Raw genomic sequence first — 23,458 nt, forward strand, 5'->3', positions numbered from 1 at the left:
CCTGAGTGGTACAGTTGGTTGAACGTCCAACTCTTGGTTTTGGCTCAGGTCACCATCTCAGGGTCGTGAGATTGAGCCCCGCGTCGGGCTCCGCACTCAGCGAGGAGTCTGCTTAAAGGTTCTCTCTCTCTCTCCTCTCTCTGTCCTTTCCCCACAGAAAATAACTAAATAAATAAATAAAATCTTTAAAAAAATCACGTATTTAGAATGTGCTGAATGATATGTAGGATGCAGTAAAGCGGGATGATAAGGGCCTTGTATATCAGACAGGTGGGGGTTTGAATCCCAGTTCCACCACTGTCTTCCAGTCTGTTCCTGGGTGAATGGATTTCCTCCTCTGAGCCTCTGTTTTTCTCAACTGCAAAATGGGAAAACAGTCCCTGTATCCTGGAGTAATTCTGAGGCTTAAATGAGCCGGTGCATGGAACCACTTAGCACATCGTAGGCTTCGAAAGGGTAGCTGTTGTTGTCATTATGTAAAACTTACTAGTGACATTGTGAGTGAAGCCGAGGTTCTGGCTTGTAAGGGAGATGGCTGTCTTTCCTTCTTCATCTCTCTGCGTCTCTTTCTCTGCATCTCAAGCCCCACGTGTGCAGAGCCAACCTTGGCAGCATTGGCTGCTGATGAATCAAAGGACATCCTTCCCCCCACTCCAGGGAGATGGCCCAGTGCCAATGTGTGCAGGCAGGGTGCCTGCAAAGGGGGCCAGGTGGGCGCTGGGACACTGAGGCGCTCTGTGTAGTCTCTGCTGGGCCAGGGGACTGATAATGGCCACTCTGAGGACCGCCAAATCCGCCCCCTCCGGCACTTCCCCCAAGCCCCACACCCACCACCTGCCCACCAGGCGGGCCAGGGAGTGAAGGGATGCTCTGTGCACTTCCTCGGCCTCAGGCCCACACACACCCGAGGCATTGTTCTTGTTGGCTATAAGAGCTCGTTAGGCTCTGGGCAGAGGCTGGCTGAACTCCAAGAGGCAGACATCAAGGACCAGGAGTTAAAGAATGGAGGGGCCTGAGGCTTGTCATTCAGTGGTGCCAAGCTGCTCCCCGGGATGCACTGAACTCATCTGCCTGGTGAGAATCTTGACCTGTAGAGGCTGAGGGTAGAGACGATGTGTTGTGCATCCTTGTAGTCTCCCAACACAGCACGTGCCCAATACATGATGGGATGAGATGGGATGGGGTGGGGTAGATGGGATGGGTGATATGGGATAGGATAGGATGGGATGAGTGGAATAGAATGGAACAGTTTCTCCTATTTGGCACCCAAGTCCCCCCTTGAAGCTGGCCCAGAAGGTAGCAGGTGTACACCTGGCATGGAGGAAATCACCTGAGAGAGTGGCGAAGAAGTGGGGATAAGCAGAAACCATTTCTTCCCCCAAACCCTAGAATTCTCAGCCATGGCCCCAAAAGATAAATAATCCCTTAGAATCACATGTCCATGGGACATCAGATCTGGAAGGGATATCTTGCCCATCTTGTCCTGTGATTTACACATTATGTTCCACTGCCAACTCCACCAGCCACTAGTTGTGTTACTTTGAGCAAGAGACCAAATTTTTGGGGGTCTGAGTGTTCTCATCTGTAAAATGTGGATAATAATATGACCCACTCCCAGGGCTGTTGAGAGGAGTAAATGTAAAAGCGTTTAGTACAGGAGCTGGCTTGCAGCAGGCACTTAGCCACCATCAGTCCCCAACATCACCACTACCACCATCATCATCCTCGTCAAAGGTGGCTCAGGAAAGGAGACGCCTCAGAGGGCAGCTCTCAGACCCCTTCCTCCATCCCAATTCAATCCATATGGCCCCATTTGTGGTTGATTGGGGAGTTCGGTGCTCCCTAAGACCACCACCAGGTTCAATAATTTGCTGGAAGGACTCACAGAACTCAGAAAAGCCGTCAAACCCAGAGGTCTGGTCTATTACAGTGAAAGGATCCAAACTAAAATCAGCAAAGAGAAGAAGCCTAGAGAGCAGAGTCTGGGAGAGGCCAGGCATACATCCTCAGTTGTCCTCTCCCAGTGGACATCCCTGTGTCCTCTCCCGGCGGACAGCCCGGACTTTCAGCATGAGGTACTGTGTATCATCCACAGAGTATGGTCAACCAAGAGAGCTCACCCGAGCTTTGGTGTCCAGGGTGCCCACTGGGGGTTGATCACACAGGCATGACTGACCACCCATGTGGCTAACGTTAATCTCCAGGTCCCCTAGAGGTCAAACTGATGCCAAGCCCAAGGTTGCCACCCATAAATCATGCTGTTAGCATAGAGTATCAGGAGGGGCCCAATGCCTCCACGTAAATAAAGACCCTCCTATCAGGCAGGATTATTCCAAGGGTTTTGAGGTTCCCTCCCAGGCATGGGGGCAAGCACCAAACCTTTCTTTAAAATGTGCAGGGTGTGGACAATCCCAAACTGCTGAGTGAATCCTTTACTGCACAAGTAGAGATTGTCATTCCACTGAAGCTTTTGTTTCAAGAAATTATTCTACTATGCAGCAGATAAAACTGAGGCTCAGAGATGAAAACACACTTTGACCAAAGTGCATAGAGAGAGTCACTGAAGAATCCTGACCTTCCTGATCAGACCCTTCCCCTTTGAACCTCGGGCCATACCCATCTCTAAAACAGGTATGTTAAGCCAGCTCCCTTACCTTTGGGATCTGCCTTTGATAAAGTTATTCTCTTATTTTTCTCTACAATCCAGTCCTCAGGAGGAGCATCTGGCTCTCTGTTACCCATGGGGCATGGTTGGGGGTCCTCCTTTATCTCTGGGGATCTCACAGCTGAAGCAGATCCTGTGCTAGTTTGTTCCTGGGCAGCACTCAGCATTCACTCCAGGCTAGGATTCGGGGGCCAGCCAGACTAAACATACAGCCTGTTTCCCGCCTCACTGGGACATGGGTTTGGAGGTCAAACAGCCCTAGTTCAAATCCTGGCTTTGCCACTCACCAGCACTTCCCCATCCTTACAATGAAGATAAAAATAGACACTTCTCAGGAAAAGAAAATTTTCAATGATGCAGGTGAAGCCACGAGCATGTTTTATTTGGCTCCAGCAAATAAAGCCACTGTTGTCCAGGTTCTGTCTGAAGAGAGGACCACCCTCACCTCTTAAAAGAAACCAAGTGAGCCTCAAGGTTGTAAAAGTGCTTTAAGCATCTCAGAACTTGGTCATACACACAACTCCTCCCCTCCACTCCCCAGTTTTTGTCTCTTTAAGGTTGACCAGGCAAAGATCACTGCCCTCATTTTACAAAGCCAGAAACCAAGGCTTTGAGAGATGGAATTTGCTCAAGGCCACATAGCAATTTGATGTCAACACCAGTTCCCAAGACCAGGTGTACCAGTCTTCCCACCTTCTCCACCTCCAAGTATGTCCCCATAAGCATCCCGGGATGCCAGTCTGCTCTGCTCTTTATTCTTGTCTGGGAATCTGAGCAAACAGGTGAAAAGACGTTGTAAACTTACTCATGATGTCTTTTAAACTCACTTGAGGACCATCTGGATTCATCCCCCAGCATTATATGTGTCTATGCGAGTAGATAGGTAATTGACTCTAGATAGATTTCCCACCATGGGGTTCCTCTCTGAGTGGGCTCGTGCCTCTGTCTCCCAGCCCTCGTCCCAGTGACTCACTGATTTTCTGGTACGCAAAGAAATTGCAAGTAAATCACGCCACATATCTCTCCCCCTCCCGACTATCATCAGTGAGAAATCAGAAAGTCGCACCATGAGACATGAATGGAGTTTGGTGGGTGGGGGACGGAGGTGGGAAGGGAGACAAGTGTTTAAATGCTAATCAGTTGGCACTGCCGTCAGCCACAGTTAATCGGATTGTTAAAGGTACAAAGGCAGGATGGCACCCCTGTGCTAACTGCTATCCGGGCTCATTCACAGAGAAGAGGGACGTACCGCCCAGCCACTGCTCTGATGAGAGGCAACTGGACATAAAAGAATTTTCAAGGCTTTCTGAACCCAACACGAGTTACAAAGGAGGCCCATTCATGGGGAAGAAGCCAGCTCACAGAGGACAATTATAGATAATTAGTTTCGTAGCCAAGACACTGAAAGAGTGTTCTTTCCTATATAAGCTGGCCCTTTTAACACCCCTGCAAGTCCCTTGCAGTCCCCAGGTTTGGACAGCAGACTTGGTGTGTCAGCTGTCGGTGCAGTTTGGTGGGCCCTCCTGAGTGATGCACACATTGCTCCGACATCTCCTCCATCCATACGACCGTGGCATCGTGGGCAGAGCCAGAAAAAAAAAAGACAGCAACAAGTAAACTCACCATGTGGGCTTCTGATTCCGCCCCCCCCCCCCGTTGTTGGAGCAAACTATGGGATTTATAGGGATGGGCTGTCCTCAGGCTCTCTGCTTGCACCGTGATGGAATCGTGTTTTGCAATTAGAACACCTAGGTGTGTACATTCACCTAGAACATCTCTCCAGACATATCATAAGCCAAGTATATTTATCGAGGATTAAGTTTAGCATAGATTCAGTTTTATGATAGCCAGTAATGTAGTCTACTAATCTACAGTCCCTCTTAAAGAGGTGGACTTCTTGGGGCGCCTGGATGGTTCAGTTGGTGAAGCGTCTGCCTTCGGCTCAGGTCATGATCCTAGGGTCTTGAGATTGAGCTCTGCATCAGGATCCTTGCTCAGTGGGGAGACTGCTTCTCCCTCCCCTCTCTCCCTGCTGCTCCCCCTGCTTGTGCTTGCTCTCTCTCTCCCTCTCAAATATATAAATAAAATCTATTTTTAAAAAAAGAGGTGAACTTCTCTAACAGAGTCTGCTCTCAACCAATACTGCAGGCATATCCATGGTTCATTAGAGAGATATTTGTGAGGGGCCTAGTGGGTATCAGATCCATGGCCATGGGATAGGTCCTAGGCAGGCAGTGATGAGCAAGGCAGAAGCGACCACTCTCCTCAAGAAACTTACTTCTAGCAGAGAAGATAAGAAAGAAGCCAGCCAAGTATGATAGTGTGATTAACACTGTGGCTGACCTCTTTCGTAGTGTTATGAATCAAGGGAAGAAGAATAAATGCAAGGAGGACCCACTGGGCCCTGGATAGGGGGTGGTTTAGAAAGATCCCCACGGCTGCTACGGATCGAATGGGCTGCAGTTGCAAACGAAAGTCCAGGAGAATACCAAGGTTTTAATAACCACAGCTTTGGGAATAAAGGTTATCTAAAAATGTCATTTTAAGATACAACTTGCCATCTTTACTTTTCTCATGGTGCTCGGACTGAGGTTCTTTTTTTTTTTTTTTTTTTTATTTATGATAGTCACAGAGAGAGAGAGAGAGGCAGAGACACAGGCAGAGGGAGAAGCAGGCTCCATGCACCGGGAGCCCGACGTGGGATTCGATCCCGGGTCTCCAGGATCGCGCCCTGGGCCAAAGGCAGGCGCTAAACCACTGCGCCACCCAGGGATCCCCAGACTGAGGTTCTTTGGTGCATTGTAAAAATGAAAAACTGAGCTCATCCAAGTCCCCCACTCAACCCTGGTGCCTGATTGCTGGTGGGATCTGGCCAGCCTTGGACATTTCCTGACAACACAGTGCCCCCATAAATAATCACCTTTGGTGACTTTTTTTCAGAGTGATGGATGTCTGAGCCTGATGAAGACAGTTGCTAGATCTTGGTTAGGTTGATCCCATATTGAGGGGATTCTCCTGCCTCCTTTCCCACAGAGGGGGAGCTGCCTAGAGGAGAATGCAGTAGGGTTTTGCTTTGGGGACTCAGTTTCCCTTCCTGCCACCATCTGCTGGGAGTCTCGGGCTTTTCCTATGCCCTCATAATGGAAGGGTTGAGTCACAAATGGTCAGCCAATTACGCCTAGCCTCCTCCCTCTTTTCTGCCACCCATTTCTCTGCCAGTTAACTCACATCCAGGTGGAAGGAGGACAGAATAGACATCTTTCCATATTCATCTTGAGGAGAAAATTGGGTGACAAGGAAGGAGCTAAAGACAGCTGATCCATAAGAAGGCTGAGGACTGGACCATAGTAGCCTTCACCAGGATGGAGCCTGAGCACTTGGTCTTCTGATAGTAATGTCTGCACCTTGCTCCCCACCACCCATACAAGCCACCTCCAGAATTCTGGAATTTCTGGATTTGAAGGAAATTTCATTAGCTCCTAAGCACTTGCTAAATGCACCCAAGGCATCCTTTATCTTGTCCCTCCTCTCAATATTCATTGGCTGCCAAATGGGCACTATAGGAAATCAAAGATTAAGGATGCTTTGCCAAAAAAAAAAAAAAAAAAAGGATGCTTTACCTGTCCCAACTTTGTTACTGCTGCCTAAGTGTGGACCATTTCGTGGAGACAGACAAGGAATAAGGAAACACATCATCAGTAGTTCTGTTTGTGGTAAGCACTCTGAGGAAAGTGAGACAGAGAGTGATGAGACGGAGGTGTCTTGAAGAAGATGATCTGAGACCTGAATGACCAGAGGCAGCCAGCCAAACAAAGATAACACACAAGAGAATTTGAGGCAGTGGGAACAGCACATGCAAAGGCCCTGAGAAACAGGATGAATTTGGAAGGTTAAGGAATAGGAAAAAAAAAAAAAAAGTATGTGTGGTCATACTATAGTTTGAGGGGAAGGAATGGTAACAGGTGATTTTGGAGAAAGGGTTCCAAGGCCAGAATCCAAAAGGCTTTGTAGCTCATTGAAGGGAGTTTTAATATTATTCTCAGCATGGTGGGAAGCTATTGATGGATTTTGGAGATTTCATGATCTGATTTTTATGCCTTAAAAGTACTACCCATCCACCCCAAATGATTTTCTAACAACTTAAAACACAAAATCTGATCATTTAGGGGGTGCCTGGGTTGCTCAGTCAGTTAAGAGTCTGATTCTTGGTTTCTGCTCAGGTCATGATCTCAGGGTCCTGAGATCAAGCCCCAAGTCGGACGCCTCGCTCAGCACAGAGTCTGCTTGTGATTCTCTGCCTCCCCCTCTCCCTCTGTCACTCCCTCTGCTTGCTCACTCTCTCTCTCTCTCTCTCTCTATCTCAAATAAATAAATAAACAACATGTTTTTTAAAAATCTGGTAATTTGCTCCTTTCCAAGGGCTCATCTAGTACAAATCCTGATTGAGGACTGAGTTTTGGAGATGTGACAGGAAATCTGCTGTGGCTGATGGCCTACCTATATAGGATGATTCCAATCTGTTTTATCAAAGGTGGAGAACCACCAGGGACCATCTGATCTAACTGCAAAAGCAGTACTCCCTAGAGGGGCAAATGTGCTAGGTCCAGCTTACCTGTGCTTAACCTGAGTAAAATAAACAAGACAGTGAGACCCATTAGAAGGTTCTCCTGAGAGGCTCCTAGTGGCTCAGTCAGTTAAGGGTCTGACCTCAGCTCGGGTCATGATCCTGAATCGTGGGATCGAGCCCCGCATCAGGCTCCCTGCTCAGCGGAAAATCTGCTTCTCCCTCTCCCTCTGCTGCTCCCCTTACTTGTGCTCTCTCTCTCTTTCTCTGTGTCAAATAAATAAATAAAACCTTTAAAAAAGGAAAAAACAGTTCTCCTGAGACTCTGGACTTTAATTAGTCAGCAGGAGGAGGAGGGGAGGAGGCATGGTCACTCACCTCCTCAATTTTCTCCTCTGATTTTAACCAACTGGCAAATAGACACAAAGAGCCAAATGGGATCAGCTTAATTACTGGTGAATCTGGGCTGCAGACCACAGCTGGACATCTATACTCTGTCCTCCCCAAGTGACTTTGACTTGGGGTTCCCAGGCAGCAGTAGACAAGTAAAGAAGTCTGGAGAGACTCCTGTGGAAGTTCAAGAGCAGTTAGAAACCCTGAGAAAAGCCGGAGCTTATTCTCTGCCTCCTCTGAACCTGGTGTGACAAACGTCAGGGAGTTCATCATTATTATTAACTATTATTGCTAATTATTATTGCAATAAAAATAGCATACACTTTGCAAATTAATCACACTGTGTAAAATGACGTGCAATAAAATGTGATTGTCCCTGCAGTCCCAAGCCCCAGTCCTGCTCCTGAAAAGGCAGTCCCATTATCTTGTTCAAATCCATCCCTCCCACTCACACGAGACCGACTGTATCCGCTATTCTCCCTAGATTTTTTTCCCACTTGATACTGAATTGTGTTGGCACACAGCTCTGCCATTCTTTTTGTTATTTTTCAGTTACATGGTTTTTGAACAGGTAATATTTTATTTGTGTAGACACACATGCATACACCTATATATGTATATGTACCTACACACATATATGCATAGGTATGGATCTGTGAAAAGATATATAATGAAAATTCTCCTTCCCACCCTTAGACCTCATCCTATTTCCAACACCCCACGTCCCCTATAACCAGCATAATTTGATTCCTGGGCCTCCTCTCAAAGTTTCTTTACGCACACAGTAGGAAAGGCAGACGCATAAAGCCTTATTTTCTCTCACCGTTTTTACACAACAGGCAGCAAACTCTACACACATTGCTTTTTAATACAACAGAAACTGGCCACCTCTCCTCTTCGGACCACAGAGAGCTTCCGCACTCTTTTCCTACCCCTGCATGGCACTCTGTCTGGATGTTCCCTGATGAATTTAACCCCTGCTGGTGGATATTTGATTTGCCTTCGAGTCTTTTTTTTTTTTTAATTGGAGTTCAGTTTGCCAACATATAGCATAACACCCAGTGCTCATCCCGCCAAGTTCCCCCCTCAGTGCCCATCACCCAGTCACCCCAACCTCCCGCCCACCTCCCCTCCCATTACCCCTTGTTCATTTCCCAGAGTTAGGTGTTTCTCATGTTTTGTCACCCTCACTGATATTTCCACTCATTTTCTCCATTCCCTTTATTTCCTTTCACTAGTTTTTATATTCCCCAAATGAAAGAGACCATATAACATTTGTCTTTTTCCGATTGGCGTGGAATGGACCAGGAGGGTATTATGCTGAGTAAAATAAGCCTTCGAGTCTTTTGCTACTACAAACAGCACAGCATTGCTTAACCCTGCACGACATCATTTTGAATGTGGGCAAACATCCCTCTGCGGAATAAATTCCCCAAAGCGGGCTTGTGGAGTCAAAGGAGAGATGTATTTGTAATTTTGAACATTCTCGCCAGATTATTCTCCATGTTATTCGCCAATGACTTCATCTCATTCCTTTGAACCCTGTGTGTATCCCAGTGCGGGCTTCTGCGATCATGTAACCTGCCACCAGTAGATGGACAGGTACCTCGTCTCCAGACTTTTGTTACCTCCAACGCTACTTTGTATTATGAATGCTTTGTACCATTGCAGTGGGTGTCACGACCATAGGTGGCCCTCCGACCATGCAGCCCATTGACCTACAAATCTGTTGCAGTTCAGATGGATTCCCTTTTTGCTCTGAACCCTCTGCGACCACACATTCTTCCTAGCCTTCATTGGCCACCAATCACTGGCTTGATCTGTTCCCTAAACTCCGGCTGTTGTAAGGTGGACCAGTGAAGCATCCTAAAGTGGGCTTGCTGGATGCTCTTGAGTAAAGATGTGGTGAGAGGGAAAAGAAAGGTCCAGGCAGACTTTGGGCACAGCTTTAGGAGCAACTGGAGAAGGCCAGAGAGTACCTCAAACCACCGGGGCAGGGGACACTTTAGAAGGACACCGTGCCTGGGTCCAGAGGCCCCACATTCCAGCTCAGGCCTTCTAGCTGAAGGTCACCGAAATATCAGTGAGATCTTGACAAGGCTGGAGAGCAACAGCACTCTTGGGTGGAGTTGGCAGCAGGCTACACAGGTTCAGGTTCTTCTGGAAGGTACTTTTTCAGTGTCAATCAAAATTTTAAATACAGGGCGGCCCCAGGTAGCTCAGCAGTTTAGCGCTGCCTTCAGTGCAGGGCATGATCCTGGAGACCCAGGATCGAGTCCCACATCGGGCTCCCTGCATGGAGCCTGCTTCTCCCTCTGCCTGTGTCTCTGCCTCTCTCTCTCTCTCTCTCATGAATAGATAAATTAAAAAATCTTTTTAAAAATTTAAATACATATGCTAGCAAATTGAATTTAAATTTTTAATGTAAAAAAATAAATAAATAAATTTCAATACATAAACCATCTGGATGATCAATGCAACTTCTAGGACACTCTCTTAAAGAATTAGGTGGACATGTTCACCAAAGAGATGCATTTGTTGCAGTGTTATATTTATTGCAGTGTTATTTGGGAGGAGAAAGGCAACAACCTAAATATTAATTTATAGGAGCCTGGCTCAATAACATATACGTTGAGGGGCACCTGGCTGGCTCAGTCAGTGGAGCACACAACTCTTGACTCAGGGTAGGGAATTTAAGCCACATGCTGGGGCTTAAAAAATAATAATGATGGCTTCCCAGGGGAATTTTATCAAACGTTTAAAGAAGAAACCATACCTATTCTACGAAAGCTGTTTGGAAAGATAGAAAGAGATGGAATACTTCCAAATTCGTTCTATGAGGCCAGCATCACCTTAATTCCAAAACCAGACAAAGACCCCACCAAAAAGGAGAATTACAGACCAATATCCCTGATGAACATGGATGCAAAAATTCTCAACAAGATACTAGCCAATACCATCCAAGAGTACATTAAGAAAATTATTCACCATGACCAAGTAGGATTTATCCCTGGGACACAAGGCTGGTTCAACACCCGTAAAACAATCAATGTGATTCATCATATCAGCAAGAGAAAAACCAAGAACCATATGATCCTCTCATTAGATGCCGAGAAAGCATTTGACAAAATACAGCATCCATTTCTGATCGAAACTCTTCAGAGTGTAGGGATAGAGGGAACATTCCTCGACATCTTAAAAGCCATCTATGAAAAGCCCACAGCAAATATCATTCTCAATGGGGAAGCACTGGGAGCCTTTCCCCTAAGATCAGGAACAAGACAGGGATGTCCATTCTCACCACTGCTATTCAACATAGTATTGGAAGTCCTAGCCTCAGCAATCAGACAACAAAAAGACATTAAAGGCATTCAAGTTGGCAAAGAAGAAGTCAAACTCTCCCTCTTCGCAGATGACATGATACTCTACATAGAAAACCCAAAAGTCTCCACCCCAAGATTGCTAGAACTCATACAGCAATTCGGTAGCATGGCAGGATACAAAATCAATGCCCAGAAATCAGTGGCATTTCTATACACTAACAATGAGACTGAAGAAAGAGAAATTAAGGAGTCAATCCCATTTACAATTGCACCCAAAAGCATAAGATACCTAGAAATAAACCTAACCAAAGATGTAAAGGATCTATACCCTCAAAACTATAGAACACTTCTGAAATAAATTGAGGAAGACACAAAGAGATGGAAAAATATTCCATGCTCATGGATTGGCAGAATTAATATTGTGAAAATGTCAATGTTACCCAGGGCAATATACACGTTTAATGCAATCCCTATCAAAATACCATGGACTTTCTTCAGAGAGTTAGAACAAATTATTTTAAGATTTGTGTGGAATCAGAAAAGACCCCGAATAGCCAGGGGAATTTTAAAAAAGAAAACCATATCTGGGGGCATCACAATGCCAGATTTCAGGTTGTACTGAAAGCTGTGGTCATCAAGACAGTGTGGTACTGGCACAAAAACAGACACATAGATCAGTGGAACAGAATAGAGAATCCAGAAGTGGACCCTGAACTTTATGGTCAACTAATATTCGATAAAGGAGGAAAGACTATCCATTGGAAGAAAGACAGTCTCTTCAATAAATGGTGCTGGGAAAATTGGACATACACATGCAGAAGAATGAAACTAGACCACTCTCTTTCACCATACACAAAGATAAACTCAAAATGGATGAAAGATCTAAATGTGAGACAAGATTCCATCAAAATCCTAGAGAAGAACACAGGCAACACCCTTTTTGAACTCGGCCACAGTAACTTCTTGCAAGATACATCCACGAAGGCAAAAGAAACAAAAGCAAAAATGAACTATTGGGACTTCATCAAGATAAGAAGCTTTTGCACAGCAAAGGATACAGTCCACAAAACTAAAAGACAACCTACAGAATGGGAGAAGATATTTGCAAATGACATATCAGATAAAGGGCTAGTTTCCAAGATCTATAAAGAACTTATTAAACTCAACACCAAAGAAACAAACAATCCAATCATGAAATGGGCAAAAGACATGAAGAGAAATCTCACAGAGGAAGACATAGACATGGCCAACATGCACATGAGAAAATGCTCTGCATCACTTGCCATCAGGGAAATACAAATCAAAACCACAATGAGATACCACCTCACACCAGTGAGAATGGGGAAAATTAACAAGGCAGGAAACCACAAATGTTGGGGAGGATGCGGAGAAAAGGGAACCCTCTTACACTGTTGGTGGGAATGTGAACTGGTGCAGCCACTCTGGAAAACTGTGTGGAGGTTCCTCAAAGAGTTAAAAATAGACCTGCCCTACGACCCAGCAATTGCACTGCTGGGGATTTACCCCAAAGATACAGATGCAATGAAACGCCGAGACACCTGCACCCCGATGTTTATAGCAGCAATGGCCACGATAGCCAAACTGTGGAAGGAGCCTCGGTGTCCAACGAAAGATGAATGGATAAAGAAGATGTGGCTTGGGATCCCTGGGTGGTGCAGCGGTTTGGTGCCTGCCTTTGGCCCAGGGCGCGATCCTGGAGACCTGGGATCGAATCCCACGTCAGGCTCCCAGTGTATGGAGCCTGCTTCTCCCTCTGCCTATGTCTCTGCCTCTCTCTCTCTCTCTCTCTCTCTCTCTGTGACTATCATAAATAAATAAAAAATTAAAAAAAAGAAGATGTGGCTTATGTATACAATGGAATATTACTCAGCCATTAGAAATGACAAATACCCACCATTTGCTTCAACGTGGATGGAACTGGAGGGTATTATGCTGAGTGAAGTAAGTCAGTCGGAGAAGGACAAACATTATATGTTCTCATTCATTTGGGGAATATAAATAATAGTGAAAGGGAATATAAGGGAAGGGAGAAGAAATGTGTGGGAAATATCAGAAAGGGAGACAGAACGTAAAGACTGCTAACTCTGGGAAACGAACTAGGGGTGGTAGAAGGGGAGGAGGGTGGGGGGTGGGAGTGAATGGGTGACGGGCCCTGGGGGTTATTCTGTATGTTAGTAAATTGAACACCAATAAAAAATAAATTAAAAATAATAATAATAATAATAATACATGTTTATATTTTAATGTAGCCATTTTTTTTAAAAAGGAAAAGACCATGTAGGTAGTGACATGAAAAGATAATCATGATGGATTTTAAGTGAAAGATTGGTGGTGGGATGCTAATGCAATGGAATATTATGCAGTGGTGAAAATAAGTCAATCAAAACTGCACTTATCAATGTGGATGCCCCTCACAAAGTGTTGAACAAGGGGCACCTGGGTGGCTCAGTAGTTGAACATCTGCCTTGGGCTCTGGTCATGATCCCCCAGAATCGAGTCCCACATCAGGCTCCCCGCAGGGAACCTGCTTCTCCTTCTGCCTGTATCTCTGCCTCTCTCTGTGTGTCTCTCATGAATAAATAAATAAAATCTTAAAAAAAAAAAAAAAAAAACAAGGGCAGAGCAAGAAAAAAGGGGAAAAAAGAGCAGGGTGTTGAAGAATTTTTTTAAGATTTTGTTTATTTATTCATGAGAGACACAGAGAGAGAGAGCCAGAGACATAGACAGAGGGAGAAGCAGGCTCCCTGCGGGGAGCCCGATGTGAAACTCAGGACCCGAGCCGAAGGCAGACACCCAACCACTGAGCCTCCCAGGTGCCCCTGAAGGATTTATTTAAGCTTTAAAACATGCCACACAGTGTTCAGAGAAGTTGATGTGTGATAAATAGATGCACACAGCAAATAGTAGTAATGTGATAATAATAATGATCATGCTGAAGGCCACGTTCAGGACAGTAGTTACTCCCAGGGGGTGGCGAAGAAGAAGGAGCATATGGTAGGAAGGCAAACCGGGGCCTTGCCATACAGGTTGAATTCTGATTCTTAAGCTAACGATGTATACACATGGATATTTGTTGCCTTAGTCTTTAACTCTCTTTGAGTGACTGAAATATTTCAAAATGCATTTCTCAGTAAGTGACAGAGCAATATACACAATGTAATAACTCTGAGAATGTTCAGATAGAAAGTGACAGCAGAGCTCATGAGGGCTGTCAGGCTGCTCTCTGAGTCCTGTGCTTTATACCCTGTGATTTCATCTTACTCTCTAACGCCACTAAGAGGTAAGACTGGTGTGATCCCACCTTGTAGACGAGAATGGTGAGGTCCAGAGAAGTGACTGCCCAGGATCTCATGGGCAGTGAGCAGCGGGCTGAGTCTGGAACACAAGCAATTCTGATTTCAGCCCCACACCCCTCTGTGCTAACACACCTTTTTTAAAGATATTTTTTAAAAAGATTTTATTTATTTATTCATGAGAGACACACACACACAGAGAGAGAGAGAGAGAGAGACAGAGACACAGGCAGAGGGAGAAGCAGGCTCCATGCAGGGATCGCAATGTGGGACTCGATCCCGGGTCTCCAGGATAAGGTCCTGGACTGAAAGGCGGTGCTAAACCGCTTAGCCACCCAGCCTGCCCCACACCTTTTAAGGTTAAAAAAAAAATCTTATTATTTTTACATCAGTACATTTTACTGGGAGATTAATCAAAATGCTACTAACACTGATTCCCTTTAGAAGGCGGGATTGGCAGACTGGGTGAGGGAGGGGCAGTGCTTACACTTTTGATTTCATACCTTTCAAGTATTCTGGCACTTATTTTAAAGATTTTTTTTTCTTTTAAAGATTTTGATCATTTATTTGAAAGAGAGTGAGAGAGCACAAGCAGAGGGAGCAGCAAAGGGAGAAGGAAAATCAGGCTCCCCACTAATGCAAGACTCAATCCCAGGACCTTGAGATCATGACCTGAGCCAAAGGCAGATGCGTGACTGACTGAGCCACCCAGACACCCCTATTCTTTAAATTAATTTTAAAATTAATTTAGAGGGAAAAAATATTCTAGGGTGTGGGAAAGAGGAATGAGCCCAGGAAGCAATGTCAGAAAATATCTTACTACCCCAGTTTGCTCCTCAATCTGAGACAAGTCACTTCCTCTCTCGGAACCTTGATTTTTTATTTTTAATCTATAAAATGGGAAAAAGAAAATGCCAATCTGACGGAATGGTTTACATGGGGGAATGAGATGACAACTGGCAATACGGTTTTTGGAGTGTAAATCACCATCTGAGTATCAGTATTGTGCATGCTGGCACACAGTTACAGGGCTGCCGTTAAGGCAGTAGACGAAACCCCACTACCCCCAAGCCCACCCACCACCCGCCTCTGCCCTCTCTGCCCCAGAAAATCTGCTCGAAGTCCAGGTGAGATCAGCACCATGAATCTACCAGAGCATCCTTGTTCCTGCAGGACTGAGTAACCCACGAGAGCTGGGTCCTCCCCGGCTGTAAGGAATGAGTTGTGTTCAGCGGTTCCAAATGTTTGTTCCCCAGGTGGACCTTTCAGTGACAGCGCCTGTTGCCTGGCCCAGTGTAGGCACATACGAGGTGCTCACTGAATGTATGAATGAATGATCAATGTGAGTAGGAGAAGGAAACCCAGCCCTCACTCAATTCAACTTAATTTGGAAGAGGAGAATTAGGCTAAGATCTTCTCTACCCTAAAAGTCAACAATACGAGTCAAACAAAGCCAATGAGCTCCAGGAATGAGAGGGAAGGTCCTCTCAGTTCTGTGGGCAGTGCCAGTGGTCCTTGATCAGAGGCAATTTTGTCCTCACTGGTGGGACATTTGACAATGTCTGGAATCATTTTTGATTGTCACAAGTAGGGGCGGGGGTGGCGGTTGCTACTGGTACCAAGTGAATAGAAGCCAGGGATGCTGTTTAATATCCTACCATTCACAGGGCAACCCCTTCTTCCCCCAACAAAGAAAGACACAGATGGCATAGGATAACCAACATTCTTTGGGGCAGTCCAGATGTTCCTGGTTTTGTTTTTTTTTTTATTGTGTTTGATGTGCTCTGGTGTGGTTTTTTTTTTCAAGCCCCAATTAGCCTTGTCTTCTTACTGTTTATAACACACCAGGTGACCCTTAGCAACCTATTTCCCCTCTGTACCTCAAGTCCCCAGTCTGATCAGTTTATAACCATGAATTCTAGGAGCCTTTGAATCTTTAAGATGTGATATTTAATTATTGATTTTGTCCCTGTTGGGCAATTTCTTCTTGAGGAATGTGAAGGTGCAAGAAACCAACTGAATCAGATATTATTAATGATGATTAGACTAGTTACCAACGTTTTTATAGTACTCTTTACCAAAAATACATCAACTGATGCACCAGCCAGCCCTGCTTCCTCAAAGTCCTCACTGTAAGCAGTCCAATGAGGGAAGAATTATCATCATCCCTGCCTGGAGACCCAAAAGAGCTCCATGACTCAGTGAATGGAGTACTTCTGTGATAGCAAATGTGTGTCTGCTTCCCCTCGGCCTCTCCACCACTAGGTGCTAAGGACAGCGTTAAACCCAGCTCTTTTCATAAATTTTTCTTTCACTTACAATAGTACTAAATATTTATTAGACACATTTTGGAAAATACCAAAAAGTAGAAGGAAGAAAACCCATGCCACCTAGAGAGGTAACCAGAGCCACCAATTTGTGCCATTCCTACAGTCATATTGTAACGGAGCCTGGATGGTGAAGTCTGACTCTTGATTTTGGCTCAGGTCATGATCTCAGGGTCGAGGGATCAAGTCCTACGTTGGGCCTCAAGCTGGGTGTGGAAGCTGCTGAAGGTTCTCTCTCTCCCTCTGCCTCTGCCCCTTCCCCCTGCACTCTCTCTGTTTAAAAAATATATATATTTATATATATACACACATACATATATATTGGCATGTATATATAGCATATAGTACATAGTATGTATATAGTATATATGTAAAATAAATATATATAGTAACAAATTACAGTGACTACATTTATCACACTGAGCACTGAGGAAGGCGTAGAATTATTAAGATGTGATACAAAAAAAAAAGATGTGATACACCTGAAACAAAGAGAAGAATGTATGTCAGTTATACTTAATTTTTTTTATTTAATTTAAAAAATTTTTTTAAAAAGTGAAGTCTGGTATAGTTTAAAATAAAACCAAACAAACAAACAAAAAAACCAGCCCTGCCTTACAATTTGTTTCAGTTGGTTGTTCCAGTCGTTTTCATACACACCATAGAATTTTACATCTTGCTCTTTTCACTGCACATTATAGCAGACGCATTCCCCAGCTGTGGTTTCCTGCGCTTCCCGCCCCATCACTCTGTGCCTGTGCCGCGCGCTGTGAGAGGCTGTCGCCACTCTGCTGCTGCCGGGCATCTGTGACACAAACCCTCAGCTCCAGAGCGCATTGTGCATTTTCGACTTTAATGGGGATACTTCTCATTCTAATCTCGCCGTCTCTCTCATCAAAGTTAGAGAGGGAGAAAGAGAGAGGTGCTCCCTCCCTATCTTTTTTTTCTTAAGATCTTATTTATTTATTCATGAGAGACACAGAAGGAGAAGCAGAGACACAGGCAGAGGGAGAAGCAAGCTCCCTGCAGGGAGATGGATGTGGGACTCGATCCCAGGACCCTGGGATCATGACCTGAGCCAAAGGCAGACGCTCAACCACTGAGTCACCAGGCCTCCCTCCCTCCTCTTCTTTGATGGCAGAACAAATGCTCAGGGGTCTTCAGTGTGCTTCACTCCATCTGGAGATGGGGAGATCAGCCTCTTCTGTATTTGCTGAAAGCTCTGTCGCTTCTGTTCAATATCCGTATTCGGTTATCAGGTGTGTCTGTCTTCCTAGAGTGCAGGGACCGAACCCTAGAGAGTTGACTCTCTCATCCTGAGTATCAACCAACAGAGAAAGTCGGCGCCCAAAGCCGTCGCCCGTTAATTGAAGGGCAGCACTGGATTGGGACATTGAATGCACACGATAGAGGAAGAATCAGCCAGATGTGACTGGGATGAGTGAAATTTGTAAGCGGTCTGAGAAAGAACAGTTAGTTTAATCTAGTGGTCACTGGGGCCCCGGGAAACACCAGCCTGGTGGAGAGAGTGAGTAAGTCTGTGGATCTCGAAGGCCCTGGGATCCAACTTTGACTAGGTCCTGCTGGGACCTGGTTTTGCGTTCCGCTCCCCTGGAACATCCTGCCTGAGAAGGAGACCTTCAGGCTGCATACATTGCAGACCACAGCCGGACACTCATCTGTGTTGAACATGGCCTTGAGTTTGGAGCCAACCATCCAGATCCCACCGTGGGAGCCCGGAGGAGGAGGCCGCCTTGGGCCGGGGAGAGAAATTTACCTAGTGGATACCAAATCCCCTTAGCAGTTAGGTTTTCGGTGAGAAGGAGCTGACTCAGCCCAGCCAGATTTACTTCCTAAAAGGCCTAATTGCTGCCATGGTTAGCATCAGTTTTACCATGGGGACCCCAGAGCTGAGGGCAGAGTCTGTGGGAGGAAGCTGATTATGGACCCTCCTTCTCCCGTGGGCTTGTTTGGACCTAGATGTGATGGGGTGGCCAGAGGAGATCACAGGCCTTGGAAAGAGTCATCACCTGTGGCCCTAACCTACACCTGGGGTCCTGCTGCCTCCAACTTATAACACTTTGAAGGCAAAACTAACAAGGAAGGTGTAGAAAGTCCGGCACAGGCGAGGTCACAGGTTCCAGACCGAGCTTTTTTTTCTTTTTTTAAATTTTATTTATTTATTCATGAGAGATGTAGAGAGAGAGGCAGAGACACAGGTAGAGGGAGAAGCAGGCTCCCTGTGAGGAGCCTGATGCAGGACTCAATCCCGGGACCCAAGAATCATGACCCAAGCTGAAGGACAGATGCTCAACCACTGAGCCACCTAGGTGCCCCCAGACTGAGCTTTTCTGATAACTCTGAGGATAAGAGTCACCAGAGGGGCTTTTGGCTCCACTTTCAAGCTCCACCCCTGGAGATCTAGATGTCTTGGGTCTGGCAGGGGAGACTTATAAATGCATATTTTAACAAGGAACTCATGGAGGGGTGAAGGGCATCGTGTGGGTGAATTTGAAGAACACAATAGCCCACCCAGCAGCGAAGCAAAAAACTGAGGGTTGAAGGGTAGTCTTTGGAGGAGGACACCTGCTTCAAGCTGAGGAGGAGAGGCTCAGTGATAACAATACCCCCAGTCTTAACAGGGCTGCCAGCATGGTCTTTGGCATCAGGAAAACCGAGGTTGGAAACCCAGCTCTGCTGTGTGACCTTGGAAGGTTAACTTAGCATCTCATAGCCTCACTTTGCTCATCTGTAAAATAGGAATAATTTTTCCCTTAAAAAGCCAAGAAAAAAATAAAATGAGGTCATGGGTAAAAAGCATTTAACACATGCCCGGCATATATGCAGCACTCAACAAAGCAATCCCAACTGAAATGTCATAAATACTGCTATTATTATGGCCAGAGGCACACTGACGTGCTTTCTTCCATTTGTCCTCACTCCTCCTCCCTTACCTCCCTCACTCGTGATCAAGGGGACATTTTTGCCAAAGAACTGGCAGAAACTAATATAGCCAGGGGACCCAACAAAACTCCCAAGCCAGCGTCAGGATCGAAGCACTCACTCTGCCCTCTCTAGCCAGATTAACAAAAGGCTCGAAGAATAATTGCCAATTACCTGATCACTCTGCAGACCAAGAGTCTGAGCTGCAAGACCTGACTAGTGTGACCCAGTGTGGCTGCCCATTTGACACAGACAGAGAAGATGGAGAGAAGATGAAACCCACACAGTTATGCTAGAGGGTAGTGGCCAAGGCAGGAGCACCATCTGGGTCCCCCAACCCCTGGTGATCCAAGCTCTGCACATCGAACCACCGCAGGCGTCGGGAGCCAGGTGTCCCCTTCTCTTTCTGCTCCTTCACTTTTTTCGCACTGCACAGTCTACAGAGATGGTCGGCATCAATCATTTAATAAAAGCGACAGTGAACACAAAAAGCACAGCTATCAAGCAGACCCACGTCTGATCTGATCCTGTGAGGTCGACGGGGTACCTCTGTTACACAGAAGAAGCTCAATGGATTTGCCCAGGCTCATGTAGCTGGAGAATGTCGAAGGCAGGATTCGAATCCGAGTCTAACTCTGAAGCCTTGATGCTTCCCACCTTGGGCCAGGAAACCTGCTTGGCCCCTGAATGACCTTGATCTGCCTTCGGGACATGTACACATGCCCCGTCCTCCCCAGGCCCCTTCCTGCCCTGGCACAACCCCGAGCCTGGAACGCACGCCTGGCTGGTAATCAATGTGACACAACAGGAACATTTGTCGATGCCAGTTGCAAACTGTTGCAGTCTATATAGATTAAGCCACTGCCGCCGACTCCGTGAAAGTAAATGAGCCTTTCCAACGGCGGTGGAAATAAATTTAAATGACAGGACTGAAGAGCCCTGGAGACTGTGGCTGAGTGAGTGTCTGTCTGCAGAAAATCGACAAGGACAGCTATCAGTCCCAGGGCTTCTATCCCAGGATGTAATTCCTCTCTATCTGGAGATCATCATCAGGGATGCTCGGACCGCTCCGGTTTCCCACTGAAGGGTGCGAATGCAATGACAGCCGCAAAGACAGAGACAGCAGCTGGCATGTGCTGGGCGCTCACCGTACGTGAGGCACCCGGAGGTACCCGTCTGCAGGCATACTTTACACACACCTACTGAGCAATGACGATCCTGCGCAACGGGGAGCCATAGCCCCATTTGACAGCTAGGGAAACTGAGGCTCGAGGAGGTCAAAGCCACTTGCCAGCTTGAAATTGACAGAAGTCAAGTGAATGCAATTGATTTCAGACATGAGTCTGCCAAACAGCTCCTGGGGCCAGCCCTTGTTTAAAATTACGAGGTGAGGGGCACCTGGGTGGCTCAGTGGTTGAGCATCTGCCTTCGGCTCAGGTCATAATCCCGGGGTCCTGGGATCAAGTCCCACATCGGGCTCCCTGAAGGGAGCCTGCTTCTCCCTCTGCCTATGTCTCTGCCTCTCTCTGTGTGTCTCTCATGAATAAATAAATAGAATCTTAAAAAATAATAATGAAATAAAATTACTAGGTGGGTTTACATTCAAGACAAAAATAAATCACAGTTAGCCCACCAAGGCTTGGCCCTGCGACCTCTCTACCGCACCAGCTTTCTCTCTAATCACCCTCCACCTGCTCCCCCTCGTATTCCTCCTTTGTGCTCCCCTCAGCCTGGCCTCCATGCTCTTCCTGAATCCCTCTGCCCTGAACCTATCTCATGATTCTGAATCTTCAAATCTTTCTATGTCACCCACAAGGTCAATTTTTAATTATTTAATAATAAAAAAAAAAGTGCCCCCTGTCCCAACCCTAGGACAATATAGCCCTGAGCCAGGGTACACAGCTTGGAGAAAAGAGTGTGGGCTTGTTACAACCCCCCCCCCAAGCCTTTGTGGGACATGCTTGTGCAATGAACAGCCTGCCCAACTGTGCATGGTGGTCCTGCCACACAGACTGGGTTAGAGGCCTATTGTCTCTGCCCTGTTAGCATGCAAAGCTTCTCTCTTTCTAAGCATCTAATGCACTAAATATGATTATTTCTCCTTTCCTATTATGCCTTCCGGTACATATACAACTGGCACTCGAGACTCTTGTGGACTTGATTTCTGTGACCGTAATGCTTAGCTGGGGCCTTGGCAGGATCAACCATGAGGCTCCATGGTCAGCAAAAAGAAGACAGGAAGGGAGCAGGAGAGAGAGAACCAGAGGGAGAGAGGGTCAGGAGAGAGACAAGAAGGCAGCCCCCATATCTGTCCTGACCTCTTGGCAAGCTTTGGGTGCCTTCTTAGGCCCCTGAGTCAGGAAGTGGAGGACCTAACCCCCCACCCCTGGCCCCAAGCTAACAGGTGTCTTTTTCCCTCTTCCCCAGATGTGCCCCGGGAAGGAGATGCTGGCCCTTCGGGTGCTTCCCTTCTGCCCTCAGGAGCACTGGGGAGCAGCAGTCTGAGCAAAGAGAGCCTGGAAGAGAGATTGACCACGGCCCCTCCGAATCCGGCACAGTCGGGGGAAGATCCTCGAGAGCCGAGGCTGGACGGGGCAGCCCCCTCGGCTGCCCTGTCCACGCTGCTGCCCGAGGAGGCCACCACCAAGCGTGCCCTCCCCTCCGGGAAGAAGCTGCCCTCACTCAAGCAGGTGAACTCAGCCAGGAAACAGCTGCGGCCCAAAGCCACGGCCACAGCAGCCGTCCAGAGGGCGGTGTCCCTGCCTGTGTCCTCAGGCCTGGGGCTCCTCTCCTCTGCCACCGAGAAGCCTCGCCCCCCGGGGGACCCCGAGCCCGCCGCCTCCGAGGAGCCCCTCTGGCTGGACCGGAAGGCAGGTGCAGTCCCCACAACGCCCGCACCCCTGCAGATCTCCCCCTTCACCTCGCAGCCCTATGTGGCCCACACGCTCCCCCAGAGACCGGACCCCGGGGAGCCTGCCATGCCTGATGATGCCACCGACGCTTCCCCCGAGGATGCCAGTCCCATGACCTTGATGGACAAAGGCGAGAATGAACTGACCGGCTCGGCCTCAGAGGAGAGCCAGGAGACCACGACATCCACCATCATCACCACCACGGTCATCACGACTGAGCAGGCCCCAGGTATGCAGCCCCCAGACCCCCCAGTCCTCCTGCTGCAACCATGGGGCACCCATTATGTGCAAGGAATGGCAGGAGGGGGGCCAGGCAGGTCCAGGCCCCACCATCACTTACCACCTATTAAGCACTGACTGTGAGCTTGACCTGTGGCTCGGAATTAATATCCCCATTTTAAAGATGAAACAACTGAGACTCAGAGAAATCAAGCAATTTGCCCAAGGCTGCACATCTAACGAGTGGGATTCAAACCCTTTTCAACTTGGAATAGAATCCTTTAACCTGCCCAAAAGCCCTAGCTTTTTCAAAGTGCTGTTTTTAAAGGTTTATTTATTTTTCAAGAGGGAGAAAGAGAGAGTGCACACATGTGAGGAGGGGCAGAGGGAATGGGAGAGAGGAAATCTTTTTTTTTTTTAAGATTTTACTTATTTATTCATGAGAGACATACATAGAGAGACAGAGATATAGGAAGAGGGAGAAGCAGGCTCCCCATGGGGAGCCCGAGGCAGGACTTGATCCCAGGATCCCGGGATCATGACCTGAGCAGAAGACAGACCCTCAACCACTGAGCCACCCAGGCGTCTGGGGAGAGAGAATGTCAAGCAGACTCCCCACTGAGCAGGGAGCCTGTGGCTGGGCTGATCTTAAGACCCCAGACCACCACCCCCAAACCAAAACCAAGAGTCTGACGCCCAACCACGGCGCCAGCAGGCACCCCTCAAAGTGCTTTTACTTTGACCATTACATGGACTCCTTCAGACTTGATAAAATGCACTTCTGTGTTCTAGTCTTAA

General features: G+C 46.9%; 1 protein-coding gene and 1 long non-coding RNA gene across 2 annotated transcripts in view; one reads left to right on the forward strand and one right to left on the reverse strand.

Annotated features, from left to right (window-relative positions):
* Window positions 1-23,458, forward strand: part of SEZ6L (seizure related 6 homolog like) — a 189,684-nt gene that overhangs the window by 95,277 nt on the left and 70,949 nt on the right. The window contains exon 3 of the mRNA XM_038576092.1: window positions 21,957-22,670. Within this exon, the coding sequence (XP_038432020.1) occupies window positions 21,957-22,670 (714 nt within the window). The remainder of the gene's footprint in view (window positions 1-21,956; window positions 22,671-23,458) is intronic.
* On the reverse strand, window positions 3,823-5,774 carry LOC111092535. Its single transcript, XR_005379336.1, has 2 exons — window positions 5,586-5,774; window positions 3,823-4,216 (listed from the first exon to the last, which is right to left on the reverse strand). It is a non-coding gene; the product is annotated as an uncharacterized LOC111092535 (long non-coding RNA).

Source organism: Canis lupus, chromosome 26 (assembly GCF_011100685.1).
Source record: "Canis lupus familiaris isolate Mischka breed German Shepherd chromosome 26, alternate assembly UU_Cfam_GSD_1.0, whole genome shotgun sequence".
NCBI classification, from domain to species: domain Eukaryota; kingdom Metazoa; phylum Chordata; class Mammalia; order Carnivora; family Canidae; genus Canis; species Canis lupus.